The sequence below is a fragment of the Chiloscyllium plagiosum genome, chromosome 9 (genome assembly GCF_004010195.1).
Source record: "Chiloscyllium plagiosum isolate BGI_BamShark_2017 chromosome 9, ASM401019v2, whole genome shotgun sequence".
In the NCBI taxonomy this organism is placed as follows: Eukaryota; Metazoa; Chordata; class Chondrichthyes; order Orectolobiformes; family Hemiscylliidae; genus Chiloscyllium; species Chiloscyllium plagiosum.
The window spans coordinates 49,086,481-49,112,268 of record NC_057718.1 but is presented as its reverse complement, the minus strand read 5'-3'; the positions used below and the strand labels follow the sequence as shown (position 1 = coordinate 49,112,268).

Sequence of the window (25,788 nt, the reverse complement as noted above, 5' to 3'; positions counted from 1 at the left end):
TCCAGTTAAGGTAATGTGTGATTTTAACCCATTTTTTTTTTTTTTTTCAAATCTGCCAGAACTTAAGGTCATCAGCTCCACGGTGAGAAAAATCCTCCAAGTCAATGAAAAACCAGTGTTCACTACTGATCTGTGATGTGTAGGGTTTTGCCTCCCAGGCTATTTGTGACTGATGTGTCAATGCTTATGTTAGCTGCTGTAACATAAGAATAAATGTGGGTAACATGGTACTGAAAGATTCAACAGATATTTATTACAGCTCCTGATGTAATCCAGTTAAGATGGAGTGGGATCTTAATGCCCCCATGTTGGCATGCTCTGAGAAAGTGATATCATGAACATTTTGCTTAATGATATATTACATACTAACTCTGACAGCTAATGCAGCACAAACATTTCTGAAATTAATTTATAAAGCACTGTTGGAACATTTGGCTTTTTGTGGACTCCTTGTATGGCACCATTTGCTGTATTTAGTCTGAGCTCAGTAGTTGGATCATGAACTACCTTAACTATTTGACGCATTGGTATATATTCTACATTGGTAAAGGAGTGCTAGCTGACACAATTTTTGCCTTTTTAGCCTTATGTTATAGATCACCAAGTACCCACTGCGTTTATAAAAATTGATTTTTAAAAGTTCTACTGCAGTGAAAATGTACCAGTGGCTTTCTGAGCATGATACACTTTTTGTTTTGCAGTCTTTTGCAATAATTTGATCTCTGCAAACATTCCCCTAAAGTGTTCAGAGTTTCCTGAATTGGACTTCAGAGCTCAGTCTATCAGATGGTCGAATTTTTGACTTTCAGTCTATGGACCCAAATGTTTACAGTAAAACCATGCTATTTTACAATAGAGAGGAAATTTGGCATATCTTCCATGCACTGTCTCTTTACTTGACCAATCTTGCGACTAATTCCTCATAGATATTTTCTTTTTGGATCAATATGTATCCATCTCTTAAAAGAGACTGCATACACCTTCAAGAAGAGCTCCAAGCTGTAATAACTCTTTACATGAGCTGTTTTCTCTTAGCTGTTCTTCATTCCTTTGTTTATAATTTTAAAATGATGGCCCTTGTCACTCAGATCATCTCTATGGTTAGAAAACAATATGAACAAGACAAATTTAGGACAGCACAGTGGCTCAGTGGTTAGCACTCCTGCCTCATAGTGCCAGCCACCCAGGTTCAATTCCAGCCTTGGGCGACTGTGTCTGTGTGGAGTTTACACATTCTCCCCATGTCTGCATGGGTTTCCTCCCACATTCCAAGATGTGCAAGTTAAGTGAATTGGCCATGCTAAAATTGCCCACAATGTTTAGGGATCTGTTGGGTAGGTGCATTAGTTAAGGGTAAATGTAGAGTAATAAGGCAAGCAAATGGGTCTGAGTCTGTGTGGACTCATAGGGCCTGTTTCTATACTGTAGGGATTCTAAATGGGTTGTTTTTTGTAATTTTGCTTACACACACTTTCACTTCAACTTGAATGATGTATTAGAAGATCTAGGTCCATCTACTAGCATTGCACGTACTCCCAGTCCACAATATATTTGTCAATGTTGAGTCACACAGGGGGCTCCAGAGCTCCCAATGGTAGAAAGAGAAACTGAGAAATTTGTTGTCCTGTCAAACAGGCCATTGCAAGAAGGCAATGGTCTAGTGGTATTATCACTGGACTGTTAATCCAGAGACCTGGAACGTTCTGGGGAGCTAGTTTCAACTGCCACTGTGGCAGATGGTAGAATTTGAATTCAATACAAAAATCTATAACTAAAAACCTAATGATAATCGTGAATCCGTTGCCACTGTTGGAAACACCCATGTGGATCCTTACCTGGTCTGGCCTACATGTGACTTCAGATCAACTGCAATGTGGTTGACTCTTAAATTGCCCTCTGGGCAATTAGGGATAGGCAATAAATGCTAGTCTAGCCAGTGACACCCTTGTCATGTGAATGAATACATTTTTAAAAATCCAAGTTTTTGATGTTGCTGTTTCTTGTACTGTATATCTTAAGTATATGCCATTTAAGTAACAGCTCTGCCAAGTGAAGACTGAAATATTATCTTATCAAGTATTCTATGTAACATGGAATTAGTATATTTGGAAAACTACTGAAAGTATTTGGGTCGAGAATGAAATATTCTGTCTTTTAGAGCTGTTATGCAGTTTAAGGCTGATTTACGAATAAGGGAAGACTAAATCCAGTATGTGTAATGAATCATGATGGGCATGATTAAACTGCCCACTTTGGCTTGCAAGTGCCAGTAAAGGAAACAATGGGACATTGTCATCCCCTTTTGTGAATCTTAAATTTTATTTACAGGAGAGTGGTTCCCTGAACATATGGGCTTGGTCTTTCAAAGTAATTTTGCTCCTTTTTCTTTCTGACATTGACTTGAAGCCCTCCACCTGCCTTGTTACTATGGAAATGCTGTGGAGCTAGATAATAACAATGACATCAGTTGGCATGATATCAACCTCTTGAAAACTAACAATACAAATGATCATACTTTGTTTAGGCAGGGCCACAAGTGGTGGTAAATGATGTAATCCTAACAGGTGGTGCTAGGCACATGTCTAACTTGCTTTTCAAAAAAAAACAGAATTTAGCATAATTATCCTATGCAAATTATATGCATATTTTGGAAAATGCCATATCTTTTGTCTGACCAAGAGTCAGCTTGACTATTTGTATACAAAAATTGGTGACTGCTTAACCCAAAGTTGATGAAATATTCTTATTTCTGGGCTTCGAAATTAATTATAATACAAGCCTGAACTCTCAACTTTAATATTTGTAAAACCACTTTCATTTGGTCACATGTTTAAGTGCTTCAGGGACCTATCTTTATGTGGTTAAAGATGTTGGGTTAACTACACATATATATTATCAATCAATGATATGTTCTGAATTTATATTCCTCATTCCTTGGAGCTCACCAGGATCAATTAACTCAGCTCCTCTGTATATCATATATTTTGTTTTAAAACAGTGTACTTTTTTTAGTTTATCGAAAATTTGTTTGGGAATACAAACTTAAGACATGCATTTTTTAAGATGTCTTGGAGTAGACACTGCCATAAATTTCAAATTTAAATTTAAATATATTTGAAATATCGCTGCAGTTTAAGCAATTGAACTTGGGTGAGAAATTGGGAGGTGGTGGGTGTAATGTGGGGCAGAAAACTTCAACAGAGGAAAGAATATTTCATATGGCTGTCAGACTGCTGAATACGCAGACAGTAAAATCATACAATGAAAGCCTTGTAGTTATAAAATCTCCCTTTTGTCATTTTTTTTAAAACAAAAAAAAAGAAAGGTACTGGAAGAAGTGACCATCTGCACGAAAAGGATGATGGCTAGAAATGTAACAAACATCAGGGAGATTGCGTCAGACCTTGTTCTCTTGAGGTACAAAACGGGAAGTGGGGAATGGTTTGCAGTCAATGTCCCCCCCCAAAAGACTGATGGTCCTATACATCAAATGAGGTAGTGTACCTCCTCAATTTACATTGCTTTGACTACTAAAGGAAGGAACAATCGAATCAGCTATGATCGTTTTGACTGGCAGACCAAGCTCGAGGGGCCCAAAAGCCTACTCCTGCTTCTAATTTATTTGTGTTTTATGTATAACAGCCCTTTTACAGCTCTGTCAAAACTAAACAAAAATCAACTGCACACTCCCAAGCCTGTGACTGTTTGCTTGTTTGTTTTTCATTCTGCGCTAATGGATGTAACACAACTATTGTTGTTTTGGAGATACTAAGGAATATAGTGAGTACCAGAAACTTAGTAGGTGCATAATCAGAGAAACATTAAATACAGTTCATCAGTACCAAATACAATTGATGACAAAAAAACTTCAATCTCCATCCATTGCCTTGGAGGGAACGGCCTTCAGAATGGTCTGTGCAGCCAGAAGTGAATACATTGACAAACAGGCATTCACACTTTGCCGCTCCTGCCCAACAATTCTCCTTAACTTTTTTAGAACTTCTATTTAATGACTTCCAGAACACTCCTCTAGGACTCAACGCCTAGACCAAGTGGGTCTGTTCAGTGCTACTTTTTGTTTTGGTTTAAACAATTTAAGGGAGAAAGTGAGGTCTGCAGATGCTGGAGATCAGAGCTGAAAACGTGTTGCTGGAACAGCGCAGCAGGTCAGGCAGCATCCAGGAAACAGGAGAATCAATGTTTCGGGCATAAGCCCTTCTTCAGGAATGAAGAAGGGCTTATGCCCGAAACGTCGATTCTCCTATTCCCTGGATGCTGCCTGACCTGCTGCGCTGTTCCAGCAACACATTTTCAGCTTTAAACAATTAAGCCAGTCAAAAGCTGCTTACCCTTTTAAAAGGACAATGGAAACTGAGGGTGCAAATTATTTTGACCATCAAACTCTCCTACTCATACCAGTTGCCATCAGGTGTAAGTGAAAACTGGCCATGAACCTGTTTGTTCCTTGCATTTATTTGTTCAGTGGAACGTGGGTATCACTGGTTAGGCAGGCACTTATTGCCTGTCTCTAATACAGTGGAAAAAGGGATGAGCTATTTTCTTGAATTGCTGCGGTCCTTGAGGCAGGAACATCAAAGCACTGTTAGGAAGTTCCAAAATTTGGCTTGGCAACAGGTGAAGGGATAGCAATTACAGTTCCAGTTCAAGATAGAGTGTTACTTGGAAAGAACCTGTGAGTTATGGTGTATTTATGCATCTGCTACTCTTGTCTTTCTAGGTGGTAGAAGTTGTGGGTTTGGATGTTTCTGTTTGAGGAGCCATGCTAACTTACTGCAGTGCAAATTGTAGGTGGTACACACTGTTGCCATTGGTGAAGGGAATGAATGTGAAAAGTGATGAACAGGGTGCCAACAAGCAGGGTACTTTGTTTTGGAAGGTGCCATACTTGTTTGGTGTTGAAGCTGCAGTTAGCCAGACAAGGGAGGTCATACATCCACTCCTGATTTGGAATAGGGAGACAAGAGGTGCATTACTCAACTCAGAATTCCTTGTTCCTGACTGGCACTTATAGCCACAGCGCAATATGTGGCTGGTCTAGTTCAGTTTCTGGTCATTAATCACCTCCAGGGCATTGATGGGTATTCCGTGATGAAGGGCTTGTGTGCGAAACATCGATTCTCCTGCTCTTTGAATGCTGCCTGATCAGCTGTGCTTTTCCAGCCCCACATTCTTCAACTCTGATCTCCAGCATCTGCAGTCCTCACCTTTCTCCTATTCAGTAATACCATTGGACATCACTGGGTGATGGTTAGATTCTCGCTTTATTAGTGGTGATCACTGCCTGGCTGCTAAGTGGTATGTAACATTTAACTTGGTAAAAACAGTGTCTGCAGATGCTGGAAACCAGATTCTGGAGTAGTGGTGCTGGAGAAGTGCAGCAATTCAGACAGCATCCAAGGAGCAGGAAAATCGACGTTTCGGCAAAAGCCCTTCATCAGGGTATCCCTGATCAACGGCTTTTGCCCGAAACATTGATTTTTTTTTTTCCCCTGCTCCTTGGATGCTGTCTGAACTGCTGTTCTTTTCCAGCACCACTCTAACCTGTAACATTTAACAGCTAATGCCCGTATGCAAAATGTGAAGTTGCAAATGGAGCTGACCTTTTTGGAATTATTCACAAACATTATCACTTTGGCCCTCATGATGGAGAGAAGTTCATTGGAGGGCTGTCATTTTGATCTCGCCTCGAGAGGTACATATTTTTGTCCACGTTTGTATCAAGGCTTCTTTTTGAGTTCCAGGAGCCAATAGACTCTGCCTGAATTCAAGCTGTGCATCACTGAGCAGGTTGTTCCTTTGCAAGTGTTGCTTAATAGGATTGGCAGTGACCCCTTCCATCACTTTGAGAGGAATAGATTAATAGGGCAGCAAATGACTAGGTTGGATTTGACCTGCTTTTCATGTACAGCACATAACAGAGCAGTTTTCCACACTATCAGTGAATGCTGATATCATAACTTGGCTAATGGTACAGCTAATTCTCTTGAAATTCAAAAATATAGTCTCATTTGGTACTTTAATGAAGGACTGTACTGCTACCTTTTTCTGAATGAACTAACCGTGTGTGATATCAGTGGATTGGGTGTCTTGAATAGATTCCTATTAAAGAGAGCATTCAGGATTTAATTATGTCTTTCACTATTAAACAGTCTGTCAAGAGTTTTTAATATCTCATTTAAATATTGTTCAGGTGTCAAAATATATTGGTGAAACCAGTTAGAAAATGAGTCCAAATTACCATATATTGAAGATTTTAAAGATATGATCCTTGGCCTGGAGATGTCAAATTTTATAGTTCAAAATGCAGTTAACGAATGTTTGTACTGTTTTGTGAAGGACAATGAACACTTTTTTTTAAGTGAGCGTGAACTCCCATTGGGAGATCTCTAAGTAATTACAGCCTAAATTGGATAAAAAGAGTGAAATTGGGCTCCATGGCCCTAATTTTGTTTATTCCTTTTTAGCACTGAGTATGATTTGCCTCCATAGTGTACATCCTATAGTGCATGGCATTTTGAGGGCATCGGTGTGTGTGCATAGAACTACTTCACCATAAATCTGCAGAGTCAGCAGATTGATCAGTGGGTAATCCTGAATTGATACAAGCTGTCAGTTGTTTTCAGTCTAGTGATCCAGACTATACTCCCTTAATCTTGCACAGACAAACATGTACTTAGTAATAAGGAAGACTCCCACCACCACAGCAATTGTAGTGGATGTCAAACTTTTCAGATCATTTTACTGAATTCTGTACTGGCTCTTGATGCAAAGACAGAGTTTGGTGGTTTCCAGAGTTAAAAGTATCTGAAGTTTACTGGGTGATCCTTGACATAAAGGATTCTGCACAAACCACTTGACCCTAAAATTGGTGAAGTAGGCTGTGTTGCAGAATGTATCCCCACCTCCGTCATCTTTAAACTGAGGCGCTCCAAAGAACCACTCTAATTCCACAGCCTGTTGGAGGCAAACAGCTCTGACACTGCACACACCTTTTTGAACTCCAGTATCTGTAGCCATTAGGGTACTAGTCTGATTTCACCAAGCAACAAGCTCAGCACCTGGACATTGAGTGGTTTCTGTTTGTGCTGCTCTTGAAGCTCACATTGGACATTGGAGACTGCATCTTGATTGGGTCTGCAAGTATGCTAATGGAGTTAAATACAATTAAAGGCTGAGAGTGTCAGAAAGAAGGACCTCTCCTATCATCTTGGTTTTTCTTGCTCTTGCAGCACTGTCTGGCCTGCTTGCATTCTCTGACTTTTAAAAGGTGGGAGGCACAGAGAGGCTTTTGCTGAGGGGATGAAAATGGTTTGGGGAAGCAATTGTGCGGAGGAGAATTAGGTATATAGATGCTAACTTTTGTTTTTTTTTAGCCTTGTCATATTTGCTAGGGCCTAGGCTGGGGATGCTTCAATGAAGGTGGCCATGTTGATTTGTGAATTTTAAACTTTAAATAAAGCTGCTTGTTATCCAACACTTGGCCCTGTAAGTTCAGATGTCAGTGAGGGTGATGTAGATAGCATATTTTGTTTCTTAAGAATAGTTGGCACTATTTACAAACTGAGGTGAGAGATTGAGGGTGGGGTAGAACTGGCTGGAGAGGGTGTGTTGCCTGCAGCAGAAAAGAGAGGGTGTGATGAAGCAATGAATGAGAGGTGGGGGCTCGTGACTGATGTACCATTGGTAGGTGGGTAGTACAGCAGTGAGACACAGCAGTTGATGTGAACTCAAATGGAGGTTCACTAATCTTAACCATTCCGATTTGAATTTCTTGTGACGCTGCATCCAGTTGCTTGGAGCAGTCTGTCATTCACTGCCACAACTGTCTGTTTCCTTTTGCTTATGCCCACAGTCTATCTGGATCCCTACGGCTGGAGAACCACTTCTTCAATCCTTGTGGTGTTCTCCCCCATTCTATATTAGACAAGCTTGGAGCATGTTCTCTCTTCCCTCCTCTGTTGTCCAGCTTTCTGCTTGATTGTGCTGTCTTCGGCAACCAGTTCCAGCAATTGCTCCAGTCAGAAAGTGGTTTTAAATAGTGAGTTTGATTCAAGTGATGTTAGCGGTCTATAAGCTTGGAGGGGCGGGCAAGAGATTTGCAGCCATTAACCAACATATTTAAAGGTGGCTGTAATTAAGTAGATAGCGTGAAGTTTGTACGTTACCTGTATGGGAAACCACTGGTGCAGCTTAATTACACAGATGCTCATAATTGTTTTCAGGCCCTGTCCAATTTTGAGGCCGACTTTTAATGTTAATGAAAAGAGCAAGAAATACAGGAAGCAGAATAGATGTAATGCTTATTCCATTAATAGTAGTGAAATATCTCTGATGAATGAATAGGTTAAGTGAAAGAGCAAAAACTTGATAATTGGAATAAAATATGATGTTATGTACATTGGCAGGAAGAATAGAGGAGCTGGTTATTATTTAAATGGAGAAAAACTGCAGAAAATTACAGCATGGGGATTTGCAAGTTCTTACACATACGTTTCAAAAAGCTAGCATACAGGTTCAGCAGGTACTGGCAAGTCAAATGGAATATTGGCCTTTTTCAAAGGGAATGGACAATAAAAATGGGGAAGTCTTACTAAAACTGCAAGGCACAAGCCAGACCACAAATGAAATACAGTGAACAACTTCGGGCCATTTATCTAAGGAAAGAGTCCTAAAGCTCTACAGCATAGGAAAAAGTTCCATCAGCCTATTGATTCTGTATTGGATAAAAACAACCACCCAACTATTCTAATCCCACTTTCCAGATATACTGATTTCGAAGGCAGTCCGGAGAAGCTTCACCATGTTGATTCAGGGTATGGAGGGACTATTATTGAAGAGAGGTTAAGTAGTTTGGGCCTATAGTCATTGGAATTTAGAATGAAAGGTGCCCTTGTTGAAATATACAGAGTTCTTAAGAGACTTTACAGAGTAGGCATGGAAAGGTTGTTTTACCCTTCTGTGGGAGTGTCTAGGTTCAGAAGATGTAATCTTGGAATAAGGGATCGCCCATTTTAAAACAGATGAGGCATTTCTTTAGAGTGAATCTGTGAAATTCTCTACAGCGCAGTCAAGAGTGCCGAATTAAGAATATTCAAGGCTGTGAGAGACCAGGTTTTTAATCAATAAGAGAATCGAGCATAATGGAGAGAAAAGCAGGAAGGTAGAGCTGAAGGTTATCAGCTCAGCCATATGAATGGCATGTTAAGCTTTATATGCTCAATGACCTGTTTCTGTATCCATTGTCTTTATAGTATTGCAAGCTCCAAGTGTATTGCTACATTTCATTAGCAGTCTGGTTCCCTAGTTAATGAGTTCTTAATTTCAGTTGAGCACTTATGCAGTTAATCAGGAGGAGCAAGATATTTCCCCACAATAATTAAGGGAAGATTTTATTCTGGGACTGTAGAAGGTAAAACTGATATTTGTTTCCATTCCCGAGCTGTTCTGAGAAAGTGGTGTTGGGCTGCCTTTTTGAGACATTACAGTCCATGTCATTAAGAATGATCCCACAAAGTAGTCGCACGTTGGCTCAAAATATTGGAACTCCAATGATGGCATGTATTCAGTGATGTAGGACCAGGTGATGTGTAATGGGATAGTATTTTATTAATATTGCTGTTCAGGTGGGGCGAAGATCATGGTGCCAGTAGCTGCTGTCAGACTAAACTCCAATGGCCTGGACGAGGTTCCAATTCTTGTACCATTTTTCTTCCAGTTATGGGTCTGGGAGGCCTTATCTTAAAGCATTTTTTTGAGGTGAAGAACCAACTGTTTCAGGTCATTGTTTGTATCCACTGCCAACTAGATATAGGAGTACTCTCAACCAGATCTATCCCTAGATAAGGAAGAAGCATTTATGAATGAGAGGGAAGTAAGTTCTTTTTTAAAAAAAAAATTCCCAAAACCAAACCGAAATGGTTAGAATTTGTCAGCACAAATACTGTCAAAAAAGAAACTATAGCTAAAACTATGCCAGGCAGAAGTCAGACCACTGCAGTTTAACTTCTTCCAACATACTGTCTTACAGACTGTGTGTTAAAATAGCAAACTCCCTTGAAAGTGAGAACTTTTTTGTGTTAGGAAATATACACTTCTGACTTCCATCATTCAACATCAGGTGGAACTGGACTTTGTAGGTGTCCCATTATAGGCAGTTATTGTTACCTTTTTAATTCTATCAAATGTTAAAAGCTCATTTGGGGGTAAGGAAGAGGTTATTATCATGGAGGAGTATCATGCATTGTTGTTATTGGTTTAGGCTAGGAATTTCGTGTCAGTATGATTATGTCTGAAATGATCTACTTAATGGATCTTTTAGTAGACCAAAATATGTTTTTTTTAATTCTGCAAAAGGCAGGTCTGCATTTTGACGTCTAAATGCTAGTGTGTATATGATACAAGGTCCTAGCTATGTGAACCTGAGGTAACAATCTTTGGTTAAATTTTAAATTTACAGCCACTGTATCAGGACTTCATTTAAAATTTTCAATATTAACACAAGCTAACCCAGTTGTTTATAACCCCTGAGCATTTGAAAGACCTCCAAGAGAAAAGCTGTCACACAGGTTATTTTGACAGGGTCAAAACTTAATGGTTTTGGTCGATAGTATTTACATTGTTACTGAATAGCTTATTTTATTAACTGAAAGAACCATTCTTAAATTATTTCACTCCACATTTGCTAAAATATATCCTTCACTTTCTCATGAGCTTAGGAAAATATGTTTATTTATAGTAATTTTTCTCAAATAGCAGGGTGAGTGGTTAGGACCAAAATAGTGTTTTCTTTGATAGTGAAATACTTAAGCAAACAGAACAACTAAAGGTTAAGTTCCGGTCAGATTGATATGGAAGAAATTATGGTGATGTGTTAACATTTTAAAATGGAGGTGTGCTCCAAAGCTGAGCCATATTAAGGAAAAGGGGTGTTGCATTACCCTATCTTTGGGTGAAGAAAATAACTGAATGGGAGAACAACATGTGGTGAGTTCCTCGTCCTTTTCATAGTCATAGGTTAGGGGAAGGGAGAATGCATTCCTACAGATGGTAGCTTGTGACTGAAAATCAAAGGAAAGGAGACAAAAAGGAACCTATCCCAAAGGTCCCCAATCAAATAATGTCCATATGAACATCGTAACAATTAAACCTCATAAATAGTCTTCCTCCATTCCAATTGTTTTTTCCCTGTGCACTTCTGTGTCACTGGTTTATGACTCTCTCTCAATTTGGCAAATTTGACTTGCCTTTTATACCTGACTTGTTTTGTTTTTTCATTTATTCCATTTTAAAGTGAAGTCCAATCTGGATTTGACTCCAAAAAGGTGGTTGTTTGCCTTTTGCATACCTTTTTTTAAAGACATGAGTGATGATTCATGTGGACATTCAGGAAGAAGTACTGAGGTGACTTTGTAACAGGCATCTTTGTGCAACACACTGAGAGAAATCAATGGCTTGGGGTGGAAAATTATGTGGGTGCAGCTCCCAAAATGGAGCCATCTTTCACACTGTATTCTCAAATTAGTTTTAATTTGCTATTTCAAAGGCCAAGGTTTCAATTTTCCATTAGACCCTTTTGTGAATATGAAGTCAAGGGCCTAATGACCTGAAACCTATTAACCAGTTTCCATTGGTCATCCAGTCTGGATGGGGCTCTTGGTACCATGGTAGCATCCCTGAGTTCAAGTTTCACCTGTTCTGGAGGGGTGTAACAACATCCCTGAACAAGTTGATTAGAAAATATCAAGTCCTCCAGTCTCTTACTTTGAGTGTATGAAGTCCTAGATGCAAATGGGCCAAGACTGATTTGTAACCCTGTTGATATTTTACTGCATGTTATAGAACCAGAGTTACTTTTTTTTTAATCTGAAGTTCATTTAGTTGCGCCGAGGGAGCGCTGTAAGAAAGGTAAAGGTTAATATTTGAATCTGGAGATGGAACTCACTAGATGCAAGTTCAATTGGAATGTTTAAATGGGGGAATAGAAGATAAATGTTAAAGGAACCAGAATTACTATTTACAGGAGATGTAATGGCTCACCACAGAATGAAGCATGTTCAAGTGACCAGTGGTTTATTCTTGGTATAGTCACATTGTCCATTAGTTAGGTGCATTGGTGGTTTGAAAATGCTACAGTAACACTATTTTTCACGTTAAGTTCAGTAGATAGTACCCTTTGTTTACTTTTATTGTGCAATGTTAGAAACAGTAAATTATTGCCTTGAAGCTAGTTAGTATGGAAGAATTGGTGTCATTACAGGAGAAAATAGATCAATTTGTGTTATTGCAAGACATGCTACAGGAAAACACTACTTGATGCATTTCAGCAGATTGTTGGTTTCCCTACCTTTTTTAACACTTTTTTTTCCCTGACATTTTGCAGAATCTTTCGTAAGTAAGTCCTACTTGGAAGGAAATAATTAGAATCTGTACAAGGGTGTCAACTAGTCACCATATTTAATAATGACCCAGAGAACGTCATGGTATATCTAAGTTTGCCAATGACACTGTTTTTATTTTGTGGCAAAAGTGAGAACTGCAGATGCTGGAGATTAGAGTCAAGATTAAAGTGGTGCTGGAAAAGCACAGCAGGTCAGGCAGCATCCAAGGAGCAGGAAAATCATTTTGTCCGAAACGTCTAATTATTTTTTTGTTTGGTTTTTTGTTTTTTTTTTTCCTGCTCCTCGGATGCTGCCTAACCTGCTGTGCTTTTCCAGCACACTCTAATCTTGACTGTTTTATTTGTAGTGTGTAACATAGTTGGAACAGAAAATTGCAAGAAGAATGAAGTGCATAAATGAAACTGTAATGGATTAATTTCACTAGTTAACTGTGGGGCATTCGTTTTGCTTTAAATTTGTAGATCCCAGTTCTGTTGAATGGTGAAAATCTAAAAACAAAAGTCCAAAGAGATTTAGGTTCATGTTGAGGAGTGTAATGACTCACTTCTCTTTTGTATGATTAACATGCATTAATTCCACCATATTCCTGTTATAATTATTTGAGCTATCAGTTCCTCTTGTTAGCTTTCTGATATTCTATTAATTAAAAATGAAAATCACAATGAAACAAAAAAGGTAAAACAAATAGCTCATCACCAGCAAATTCAGAAAGTAAACCAGGAAATGTTTCAATGAGAGGTTATTGCAAGTACATGTGAGACTGAAAGATAGAATGTATTAAACAGTTATCTAGTTGGATGTTAACTGGACTTCAAACTCATTTTTTAAAAGCAGATGGTAATTAGGGTCATGATATTTGTCCAGAGTAGAAATGTGTCAAAGCAAATCTCCCTCCCTATTCTCTCCACCTGTTTGTAAGCAGGTAATTTTATTTTTTCTTAACAACTGTATTTTATTTTTGTCTTCTCATGCTTCTTTCTTCTGCACCCTACTAACTTCATCTACTTATGGCCTAAGACTTTTGTAAGGACCACAAAACCACTCTGGTAGAGTTAAACCAGAACTGGGATTTATTTCATACACTTGAACTCCTCTCCTCCCCAGCCAGTGTCTTTCAACACATGAACATCTGCAAATGTACAAAATCAAAGGAGAGTATGTAATTAGTGTCAGCTTAAATGCAAACAGTTTATTGATGTCTTTGCTTTTGCAATGAAGTCAAAGTCCAAAGTTGTTGTAGTTGGTCTGAAATCTCATTTGGGGCTTCGTGAATTGGCTAGCCAGCATTTGAATTGTAGAGTTTCTTTGTAAATTTCTTCAGATCTTTTGAGAGAACCTTTTTTTTTGTCAATGTGACTTCTACTTTACTTACTTGCAGAATGCACAAAAAACAGATTCATGGTTGCTTTTAACAGGCCCTGAGCTTTGCTTTTTGTTGTCTGGAATTAAGGATCTTTTTGGTCAGTACATATAATATGAAGCAGAACTGACCACTAAACTCTGATACTTTTTTAAAAATTGCATACTACTTCAGGCAGTTGGGTTAAATACTGAGTCACATGACCAGGTCTCCTTTAGAAGATAAAGCAGTTGCCATCGAGATAAATTTCAAATGAGCTCTGGAATGGATCATGTTGGCTATGTAGAAAATCATTTAACACATCATCATCTTATGGGATTTGCAATTCTGATGTGAGTTTTTTCTTGTAGCTGATTATATCATCCCACACCCATTAGGATGTATTTGGGTGTTGATGGTCTGGCTGACATTGATTTTGAAGAAATTTCTGGAAGGTTATTGTTGAATCCAGACACATGGCTAGAGCAGCCTTGGCTGCTTATGGATAACAACATCAACTGATCTCTACTTATGGCACTATACAGAATACTTTGATACTTGAATTGTTATTTTATTAGATGTCTCTTAAAATGTGTTTCATTATTGGTTTAATACTCTTGGAACTATAAATGAAGAAAAGACTGATCACTGTTTTTGGATACATAATTTCCTGAGAGTGAAAATACATAAAACTATGGAAAAATTCAATGATATTTTAGAAATCCTAATAAAGAAGTGCTAACAACATTGTGCAAATCATTGGTGCACAGCCCAGTGTCCCAGAATGAAGAGTTAATGTTAAAGCCATTGGGAGGACACCTGGTGTAAATTTATCAGCATAATGCCAACATGAAATATTGGAGTCATGACGAGAGACGCGAGACCCTGAGCTTGAGATGCTGTGGACCAAGTCAAATGAAGCTGTATAATCTTTGAGGAGAAAGTGAGGTCTGCAGATGCTGGAGATCAGAGCTGAAAATGTGTTGCTGGAAAAGCGCAGCAGGTCAGGCAGCATCCAGGGAACAGGAGAATCGACGTTTCGGGCATAAGCCCTTCTTCAGGGCTGAAGAAGGGCTTATGCCCGAAACGTCGATTCTCCTGTTCCCTGGATGCTGCCTGACCTGCTGCGCTTTTCCAGCAACACAGAAGCTGTATAATGTGGAGGACAACGGTGTGGCTTAATGACTGTTTAAAAACAAAAAGATTTTTAAAAATGAATAGTGTACAGTTATTACAGCCAGCAAGTGTCATTCTTTACTTTGGCTAATGCTCTTTGGAGGATAAGGAAAATCATGATTTGAGGAATTTGTGGGAGCGGTAGTTATGTTCAAACATCTTGCAGTTGGAGATTTGATTTTACGATTTTATTTTACATGCGCTGTTGAAGCATGTTGAATGTTTTTTGGCAGAAGTGCGAGGCTGAGATCATTACAGCTTTTAGTGGAAAACTGAATAAGTATGAGGTAGAGAAACCTACAGGGTAGGCACTGGAGCCTGATTTTCTCTCCCCTCCTCTCCTCTTCGCCTCTCCCCTCTCTTCTCTCTATCCCTCTACCCTCCCCCTCCCCCACCATTTTACTGACACTTCAGATGTCTTGAGCCTGGGGGCATGGCTGCTTTGTTTTGTTATGCATTTGTTTTTCTCTTACTTTTCTGGCCTGCTTGGAACTTCGCTTTGAAGAATTTTTTCTGTTCATTCAGAATAACATTGTCATCACACAGTAGCATTTCCGTAAATGTAAAATCAGCTATATTTTAAACTGCCTTCTGGAAACAGGAATTTGACACAAACCTCATTTGTGTAGCTTGTAATGTCCAAAATCTTGTCAAGGAGAATCATAACGGACTTCAACAACTCGGTAAAGAGTAAAATGGCATGCTCATCTCTTTATGACTTGTGGTTAACCTGCTTCATTTTGTAGTTTCAGGTATTTTATCTGTCTTCAGAAATAGAATATGTGAAGAAACTATATGCTTTGTATTTTCAGACTGGTAATCGCTGCGATAACTGTAGCTGTGGTTCTTGCCATTGGAAATTAAGCCAGATTAGTTCAAATAGACATGAGGATTCATTTGTGTAGGTGATTATCAACCAAACATGGTTACAGAACTTGTAAACTTGAAAGAACTTTGTGGGTGCATTTTCCACAGAGTGGTAGCTTCTCACACATTACCACTCCAGTCTTTTTACAGAAGAAGTGATCTCCACATTTCTGAGGAGATTTCACTCTGGATCCCTCAAATGTTCGTAGTGTAAACCTGTCAGAAGAAGGCAGACCACACTCCATTTTTTAAAAAGCCTACAGTGGTCAGCTGCCATATTCTGAAATTGAAGTGCCGTCAGCCACTTTTACAGCTGCTGTCTGGTCTGCAGGGTGTGGGAAGAGGACAGTGTCAATTGCATCTCAAGGGGATGGAGAAGGGTAGTGGATATGGGTTGGGTTTGGAGACCGGCCTTCAGGTCCCAGTGCTCGGAGTGTGAAACAAGTATGGAGTCTATCTTTTAATAGCTGTTCAGAATTTAGATTACATATGTAATCGTAACTTTTTTTTCTGAGTGACAATTTCATTTCATTTAAAAATCAAATAATTCAGATGAAATAAGTCTTTTGGAGGATTTCAGGCATAGTGGAACTGCACATTGGAAATTTTCAGTGGAAAGAATCTCCATGACCAGAGGGCATCATCTCAGGAATGAAGGGGTGCCAGTTTAAGACGGAGGTGAGGAATTTCTCCTCTGAAGCTTGACAATCTTTGCTCCCCATAACTCTGTGGCAAGAGTTCCAGAGTTCTTGTGTATATTTTAAGACTGGGATAGATTCTTGATCAGTAGGGGAGTTGAGGGTTATGGGGAAACACAGGAAAGTGCCCATGAGGAATGTTGGGTCAACCATAAGTCTAATGAATGACGGAGCAAGCTTGACGAGCACAATGGTCTACTCCTGATCCTATTTCTTATGGCCTTAAAGAAAGGATTTGAAATTTGGTTATTGTTGATGCCTCTTAAACATGAGAGATGCAATTCGATACTTGTACTAATTAATGTTCTGTGTGAGTGAGGTTGATTAGTGATTGCATTGTTAAAGGGACTGTTGGACTGATGTGGGCATATCAAAGCTATCAGATCTTTGCACAGATAAAGTAAGGTCTTATTATACAATGCATGTTAACTGTGAGGTAGTTGGCAAGATGTTTTATGTGAAGCTAATGTTGGAAGTCCTTCTTGGACACTTCAGTTTAATCAGGCATGTGCCCCACCCCTAAAAATGCTGCACTCTTTGGTGTTAATGCGTCTCATTGTTATTTTGTCAACAAATTATGGCCCATTATTATAAATATACAAGGGCCACAATTCCTTTTCATTTGATTGACAACTACTAGCCAATATGGTAAGAACTAGAGTTCTTCACTTGTTTTCATATCCATTCATTCTATATTAGATATTCTGTAAAAATGTTCAGCAGTGTGTGAAAACTGGGCTAGAAACGTGTTCGAAAAACACAGGCAGCAATTTATCTGAAATTAAGTATAAATTGACAGCCACAGGAATGATCTTCGTTTTGCAAATGCATTCCACAGAAAACAGTCACACATTAAAATTCAGGTTGTTAAAGGCTTTCATTGAAAATATCCAAGAAACCTAAAGCCACAGGACCGACTGAGTTTCTGTTCTGAAAGCAGTCCTGTGTCCAAAGCACTGCCCGTGTTGTACAAGATATTGGAGTAATATCAAGAATCTGTTTTCTTCTCATGGGTATTCTTCCATATAGACCATTTTCAAATGCAGTCTTGCACTAGTACAGTGATTTTTAACAGCTACAGTCTAACCTATGTGTTGTACAGTATGTTTGGGAGTTAAACTTATTATTCCAGGTGGAATGTTGATAGAGAATCTCAATGGTGGTATCATTGTGCAGGATTTCATCTTGTGAAACGCTACACTCTGCTGCTAAAGTCTGTGTTCCTGTGGGACCCTGATCAGCTGGTTTAATATTTGAGGATCTTGTGCGGAATTCAAACCTAGGAAACCTGTGTCACTCTGTAATGGCATAATTGTGGATCTGAACATTGATAGCCACAAGGTCTGAAAGTGAGGCCCATTACCAGAAGACTCAAGGTCTTGGCTTTTATTCCCTGCCTGATATACTGTAGCAACATATCATTTATAGATTTACAAGACAGACTATTTCATTGTACATTATTCCAGCAGGAACTTTCCCATGTTGCAGTGTTCAGAATGGTATGTGACCCACTAGGAGTTGTTTCTCTTTATCCATTGTGACTGCCATAGTAATACATTCCACTAAAGGACCAGCTGGGTCCTATATGGAGTACACTGGCAATTGGAGTCGGGAAGTGAACCCAAGGTCACGGTCCCGCAAAAATCTCTGGACATCAGAATGTTTGTGTGGAATCAGGAGTGAAAACAAAAGATTGAATTGGGCTTTTGCTCCTTTTTTTTTAAAAAAAAATCAAAACCCCTGTGGCCCACTTTAAAATTAGGCCAGTTAATGCTGCATAATTGGACAGAACTTACTTCATGCTCAGTTGTATCTCAAAGGTAAAAGGGGCATAATATGCCATAGAACTCAGTTACACGTCAAAAATGGTCGGCAAACTGAAGCAAGGAAGGGTCTCCAGTTGCCGATCTAAAGACCCTCCGACAGCAGTGGCCAGAATGTTCCGGTATAAACAGGGTAGTGAGTAATCTGATCGATCACTGTTTGGACCTACATATCCTTGTTAACACTAATCTGTCACTGTATTTAAAAAAGGCACTGTAGCTAATTTTGTTATTGGGGGTTACTTGATAAAAGGCACACAGACCAATTTATTTGCAGTATTTGTATAAAAGAGCACAAAAGTCCATTTGCAAAGCATGGCGGTAATGAAACACGTGGTTGAGGTTTGATAAATAACTGAAGTGGACGGAGATGAAGGTTGTGGGAAGAAAGCAGGATGAAAGTGGGATAAATTCTGGATTGCTGTAGCAGACTGAAATATTGTATTGAATCGTCTCCTTCTATGTTACGTACTTTTTATGGCCAGGGTGTGGTGCTGCAATAGAAGAACTAGTAGGGTTTTTTACATTTTTTTTCTAAAATGCCAAAATGTCCTATTTGAGAGCAGTGATAGTTGTGCAGTATTGCACAGTACAGTTGCTGGACGAGGAATGCCGTGGAATTCTACAAGTGGCTAACTTCTATTTTCTTTCTTTCCAAAGGTGGACATAGCAGTTTCAAGCAACACCACGAGAATCTCTGTGATCATTCTCTGCAACTTCAGGAGTGCCCAGATGCAGGGGCAGCCTCAGCAATTCCAACTCAACTACCTCAGTCCATCCCCACTACCCCTGACATTGAAAATGCAGAGCTGACCCCCATCCTACCCTTCCTGTTTCTTGGAAATGAGCAGGATGCTCAGGATATTGAAAAAATGCAGCGGATGAATGTTGGCTACATTATCAATGTAACTACCCATCTGCCTCTTTACCATTACGAGAAAGGTATCTTCCGTTACAAACGGCTACCTGCCACTGATAGCAACAAGCAGAATCTCAGGCAATACTTCGAAGAGGCCTTTGAATTCATTGGTAATTTTCTTTTTACTGTGTACTCTTTCTCATATTCTTGAAACAAAGGTACATTCAAAGTGTCTGTTGACAAAGACCCCTTAATACAATGTGCAGTTCAAAAGGCGGGATTAGGAAAGTTTGCAATGCTTTAAAATTACACTTCAGTGCACTTTGCTCCGAAAACAAGTTGTGCTTGAAGGCAGTAGTTGCAAATGTTGAAATTGGTACCCTGAGCTGGATTTTCTTCTTTCAGATGGGATGTGTAGTCAGGGAGATTTCCCAGTGTTGCGATCCCACCTCCCAATCGGGAGTGCCCATCGGTGCTATTTTATCAATTTGAAGCTGGGTCAGTTTGGATTCAGGTCTGCTACTGAAAGTGGGCTAGTTCAAAAGTGGCCAGATTGAAAGGTCTGCATTTGTTCAGTAAGATAGCCCAGAGAACCTCTAATCTCAGCCTTTCATCCCCATTCCATACCATCTTTAACCTCTCTAATATCTCTCAGTTGACATTCACTATAAACCGAATTCACAAGCCCTATAATATTGGGAAGTCTTTGAGAAGCTCATAACTTTCTTTCAAAGTAAACCAGCATTCTGTAGTATCTACTTACACAACATTTATTCTCTTAGCTCCTAAATCAATCAAAATGTACACATTTCCCTTCCCCTTGTCCGCTGTTTCAACAACCCTTGATGAGCAGAATCCATTAATGGGTGGGAAGTCAGCCACGCATTCTTAATAGATTCCACTGAACAGCTGTCAACAAACTTCTTTCAGCAGAATCTGTTAAATTATTTGAATGCAGCTAAAAACTCTGCTATCTGCTATGGTTTTAAAACAGCTGAACAACTGACTGAGCTGAGCATCAAAGGGGAAGAACATATCAAAGCCATGATGATATTTCAGTCTTACACACATCAGGTCAGAAACTGCAATTCTACAATGAAGAATAACACTTTAGATATATCTAAGCACTTTATACTTTCTCAAAGCTGTTCTTCCCTTTGACCACTTGCCAATTGTCATCGTTCCCACCTACAAACCATGAGTGTGTGCTAATGTCCCTCATGACTCCTTCCAGACTAGATGAAATTGCGGCTCTGCAATGGTGCCAGCAATGTTGAGACAGCAGCTCCCAACTTTGTCCACTTGACCCTTGCTGATGAAAATTGCTGGTGTGGCATTTTTTAGATTATCTGGTTATATACGGAATGCTTCTCCGTGCTAGCAAGTCGTTTTGCTTGGCTCAAGCAAGATGTCATTGCACCGTCCGGCATTTTCTATGTGGCTGAAGATTTCAGATCAGTTCCTCTTTGTGGTTTGCTAGTGCTGCTTTGCAGGGCTTGCCATTCGGTGTATTGGAAAATGCTATCAATTAGGCTGCTGCATGTATTTAAACAGTAGCATTGAAATGAAAGGTTTTTTAAAACTGTTGATCGACTAGGGAACATCATCTGCAGGTCTTATTGTTCATTTTATTATTTTAAGAGGAAGCAATATACATTAAAGCCTGCCATAAATTGCAGTGGTAAGTGCACCAAATAATTGCAAGGTCAATCAAAATTTCTAAGTTCATATTCTGTAAAGCTGCTTTATGTACCCTAAGTCACTGGTGCTGGAGATTTCTTCTTCATAGTGTTTGTGTTTTTGTTGCTTTTATCTGTGAGCACGTACGATTATTGCAGCTGCTCAATTGCTACAGCATCTAAAATTCAGGATTGATTGTATTTATTATGCTCGAGTAGACTGTTTGTTTGATATGTCATTCACTGAGCCTACCAAATGTGTTAGACTTATTCTGCACTGCCCTTATGAACCTCTTGATAATCAGTGATAGTATTGTGCATTAAGATTTTGCTTGGCAGAAGTGATCAGAAAACCTGGAATGTTGTTGAGCTTTAGAGTTGAGTGGGTTTAGTTGTTATTTTGACAAGTGCAAAGATGTTTCTTTGATCAGGAAATAAATGCTTCCCTACTGGTTCCAGACCTCTCTGTATTGTATCTCCGAGACCAGAAATTCCTTTTCAAATTTGTTCTAAGTCCATATGTAAAGTTGGCATTTTTAATTGCGTGGTGGTTAGTTATAAATGGTACGGAGAGCAAGGCCCATGTTTTGAATTCTGAAAAATTAAGAACAAATTGTTTTTTTGAAGACCTTGTCAAATGCCAACCATTATGTTTCAGGTGAATGTGTTGCTAAATTCAAATGAAAGTTTCTTTTTTTTTGTAGTTTGAGGCATTTTATATGAAGCCAGTCATTTACTGCAGATATTCTTTACTTTTTGTTGGCTCAAAAATCTATTTTGCCCATATTGCTGCTCAACTTTCATTTTTTCAGAAAGCTTGGACAAATTTCTACATGATAAACTTTTACTTAAACAAAAAGGTATATGAATTTTGTCATGGATGTACAGAATGGAAACAGACTCTTCAGTCCGACTCGTCCATGCTGACCAGATATCTAACCTAATCTAGTCCCATTTGCCAGCACTTGGCCCATATCCCTCTAAACACTTCCTATTCATATACCCATCCAGATAATGTTGTAATTTAAATGTTGTAATTGTACCAGCCTCCACCACTTGCTCATTCCATTGCACATTAACCTCTGCATGAAAGTTGTCTCTTAGGTCCCTTTTTTTTTAAATTTGTTTCCCCTTTCACCCTAAACCTATACTCTCTAGTTTTGGACTCCCCCACTTCAGGGAAAAGATATTGTCTATTAACCCGTCAATTCATAGTAGAAACTGATTAGAATTTGGAAATGGGCAGTTGGTATGGATAATGCCACTCTACAATGTCCTGTGTAGAGTCCCAAAAGGACCAGTGTTCAAATATTATCTTGTTTAATATTGATAAATGGCCAAGATAACACCGATTTGCTGATGACCTAAAAATAAAGTTGCAGTAATTTCAGCCATTTTCAAAATCCTGTACACATACAATTAGATAAATGGAAATAGAAAGGCAAAGACTGAAAGGTAAAGATATGCAGTTTCAAATAATTAACAAACAAGGTAACAATTATGGAGTTCATATGTTGCACCATCCTTTCTCATTCTTATTTTCATCAGTTAAACTTTTTTATGAATCTGTCTTCAGATGCGCATTCAATGTTAATTATTTTCTGTATCATCAAAACATATTGGAAGTGGTTAACTTTATATTCTGACATAGCATTTAACATGTTTTGTTTTCCTTTGCTTTCAGAGGAAGCACACCAGTGCGGCAAGGGGCTTCTCATTCACTGTCAAGCTGGTGTTTCTCGTTCTGCTACTGTAGTTATCGCCTACCTGATGAAGCACACACGGATGACCATGACCGATGCCTACAAATTTGTGAAAGGAAAAAGACCAATTATTTCCCCGAACCTCAATTTCATGGGACAATTGCTGGAGTTTGAAGAAGACCTGAACAATGGTGTCACTCCTCGTATTCTCACGCCAAAGCTGGTCGGGGTGGAAACTGTTGTCTAACATGACCTGGCTGCCTTTTTGTAGTTTATTTTTAAAATGATCCCCTCGCTGCTTTGCAGTGTCTTATAGAATGCTGGAACTGAGAACCTAAGACTGACTGACTGCACAGTCATTACTTGTGGAGTTATACAGTTGATGGTCTGTGCAGGTTCATAGACAGCAGCAAACAACTGGAAGTGAAGTGAAGTGAAGGGAAGAAAGTGTTGATGATGATGATATGGTCTGGAGACTACTCAAGGAATCTCCTTTTAACTATCCAAAGGTTGCCAAAGCAGATTGGTTGCAGTGACAAAACCCAACACACGTGGCTGCTCCTAATCTCAATTTAAGCTAATGAAGAAAGATGTAATGTGAAACCTGATTTTGTATGTTCAGGTTCTGTTGACGGTTATATTTTTCTATGAGGGTTAAAGCGAATATTGGGAGTTAAATTAAAAATGGTCTCATTAATTACATGCCCTTTTGAGGCTTATTGTGCAATAATTGATTTGCGTGTGAAATACCAAATGGATGGAACTGGGTGCCTATTCCTTCATGTAAATAGACAGTAACATGCACCTACTCCGAACTTAGGGGGAGAATTAAAACAATGAAAAGCAATTTTTGTTCAGATTCTGGTCAGAGTACCATATGTACTGATGCAACTTCTTTGAAATATGTTGGATCAGAATGTTAAAGTAAAATGTTATTTAATATTTTTCACAATCTGATTATTGGCTGTGTATTTTTTTATAAAAGAAAAACTGTGGACTATTGTATGATTGGTAAAACTAATATAAAACAACATTTGTCATAGCAACAAGGACACCCATCTGAATTGCACACTATCAAGCTAATTCCTGTCAAATAGTGTGAAAGCAGTTAATCATACATGAGCCACCCTCTGAGAGTAAATGTTTAGTAACAGGATTATGCAACACTTATGAACACGCCTTAGCCCCTGCAAAATCCAATTTTATACTTATAATTCATGTAAAATCGATTTATCTTTATCAGATCAGATTTGCCAGTTTTAAGTTCTTCCAAATAGCATAACTAGACTGGATAGCAAGGTGAGTGAGGACTTGGTTTTCCAGATGCACTTTGTGAAGTTTAAATATTTGTCTCTGCTTTTAGACTCTTCCCCTGCCACCGGCTGCAGTTGTTCAAATGGCTGAGGTGATAGATGAACTCTTTCTAAACTGGTCCAATATAGCAAGTGTTTGGATTAATTTATTTGACTTGAACAAAGCTTACAGATGGTTGTATTCAGCTGTAGTGTTGTTTTATTGATGGTTAAACTTGTAGGTAGAAGTGCAAGCTATACTGGTGAGGAATGGATTTGTTTAGGGAGCATTTAAAATTAAATGCTGAATTCAATCAGAATTCTGATCAGAAAAAAATAATTTTAATGAGTACAGCGATGCAAGTTTACAAAATAAAGACTGGATTCACTTTGCACTTTGTGATCACCAGTTTAATATTAATACATACTAGTCAATCAAAGAGACACTGCTTAAATTGCAATATCCAAATGTACAGCAATTAATTTTATTGTTAGCAATCTCTGTGATTTGAATCTGCATTTTGCCCAATAAAGGAATTTTATCCATCCAAAATGACTTTTAAAATGGTGAAGGGGCAACTCTTTAGTGATGTAGGAGAGCCACAGACATCAGGATCATTTTCAGGGTGGCTGTATGGTGTAGGCATTATCTGTTCAATTCACTTTTTCTTTTGGATTACCAAAGAATGCACTAACTGTCCAATTAAGGAAGGTTGGCCAGCTCCTGATATCAATAGGATGCAATGGCCTCTCAAAACAATTGGGGAATATCAATGGCCATAACTGTCAGACCACTTTAGCAGAGGAAAGCCCATTCAAGGTGTGTCCTGCAGCCATAGTTGTAGAAGCTTTGTAAGTGAAGACAGTTTTAATAGGGAGGGACAAAATGTGCTGGTGAAGGCTTGGAGGGCTGAAGGGCCTGTTCCTGTGTTGTTTTGTTCTTTGTCCTTTCTTGCCAGGACAGGGTGAATATCTTTCAGAGCATCAGTAGCATTTGTTCCTGGTCAGCTGCTGGGAGATCATCTCTTCTTGGCCATTTCTGGCAATAGCAATGGGCCCTCTGAATCTTCAGGAAGAATTTTGGTGGAAAGGGAATAGAATCAGAGAGGCAACAAAATTATGGATGAACTGAAGTTCACAAAGCATGGAGAGTTGCCAAAAGAGCCCTGGATAGTCAAATGTGGAACTGACAAACATTTGCTTCCAGTAGCTTTTTTCCTAAAGCTAGAGAGTACTCAAATTTACCAACGCTTCCATGTGTATATTAAACTAATCATGTCCAACAGCTGCAGTTGGTTGTAGCTTTGACTGATGTCTGAAGCTATGAGGTATAAAGCGCTGGCCTGACTTCATCCTCCTCCTGAACTGTGTTTTTCATTCCAGCAACTTCTGCAGGGAGAGGAATTGACCTTCCATTCATTACTTTGTTGTGTGAAATGAAGGCCTGTTTGATTTTCTTTTATTATCAACATTACTGACCTATGGAATGGCTATGTAAACAGCTAGCAGAATCAGAGGCAGCAGGTTCTCTAATGTCCCTTTTCTAGGGAGAGGTCACTTCGTTTTCCCTTCAGATCATCTTTGGTTGTGGGTGATTTAGATGATTAGAGATCACCTTTTCTGCATGGGCAGCACGGTGGCACAGTGGTTAGCACTGCTGCCTCACAGCGCCAGAGACCCGGGTTCAATTCCCACCTCAGGCGACCTCAGACTGTGTGGAGTTTGCACTGTGTGGGTTTCCTCCGGATGCTCCGGTTTCCTCCCATAGTCCAAAGATGTGCAGGTCAGGTGAATTGGCCATGCTAAATTGCCCGTAGTGTTAGGTAAGGGGTAAATGTAGGGGTATGGGTGTGTTGCGGGTCGGTGTTGTTGGGCCGAAGGGCCTGTTTCCACACTGTAATGTAATCTAAAAAACCTTTCTATCTTTAAGCAT

At 39.1% G+C, this 25,788-nt stretch overlaps 1 protein-coding gene across 1 annotated transcript in view; it reads left to right on the top strand.

The window, feature by feature from the left end:
- The window catches only part of dusp10 (dual specificity phosphatase 10), a 34,886-nt gene extending 11,371 nt beyond the window's left edge, over positions 1–23,515 (top strand). Inside the window, exons 3-4 of the mRNA XM_043695903.1 lie at positions 18,983–19,351; positions 22,545–23,515. Of these exons, the coding sequence (XP_043551838.1) occupies positions 18,983–19,351; positions 22,545–22,810 (635 nt within the window). The 3' untranslated portion in view covers positions 22,811–23,515. The remainder of the gene's footprint in view (positions 1–18,982; positions 19,352–22,544) is intronic.
- The last annotated feature ends 2,273 nt before the right edge of the window (positions 23,516–25,788 follow it).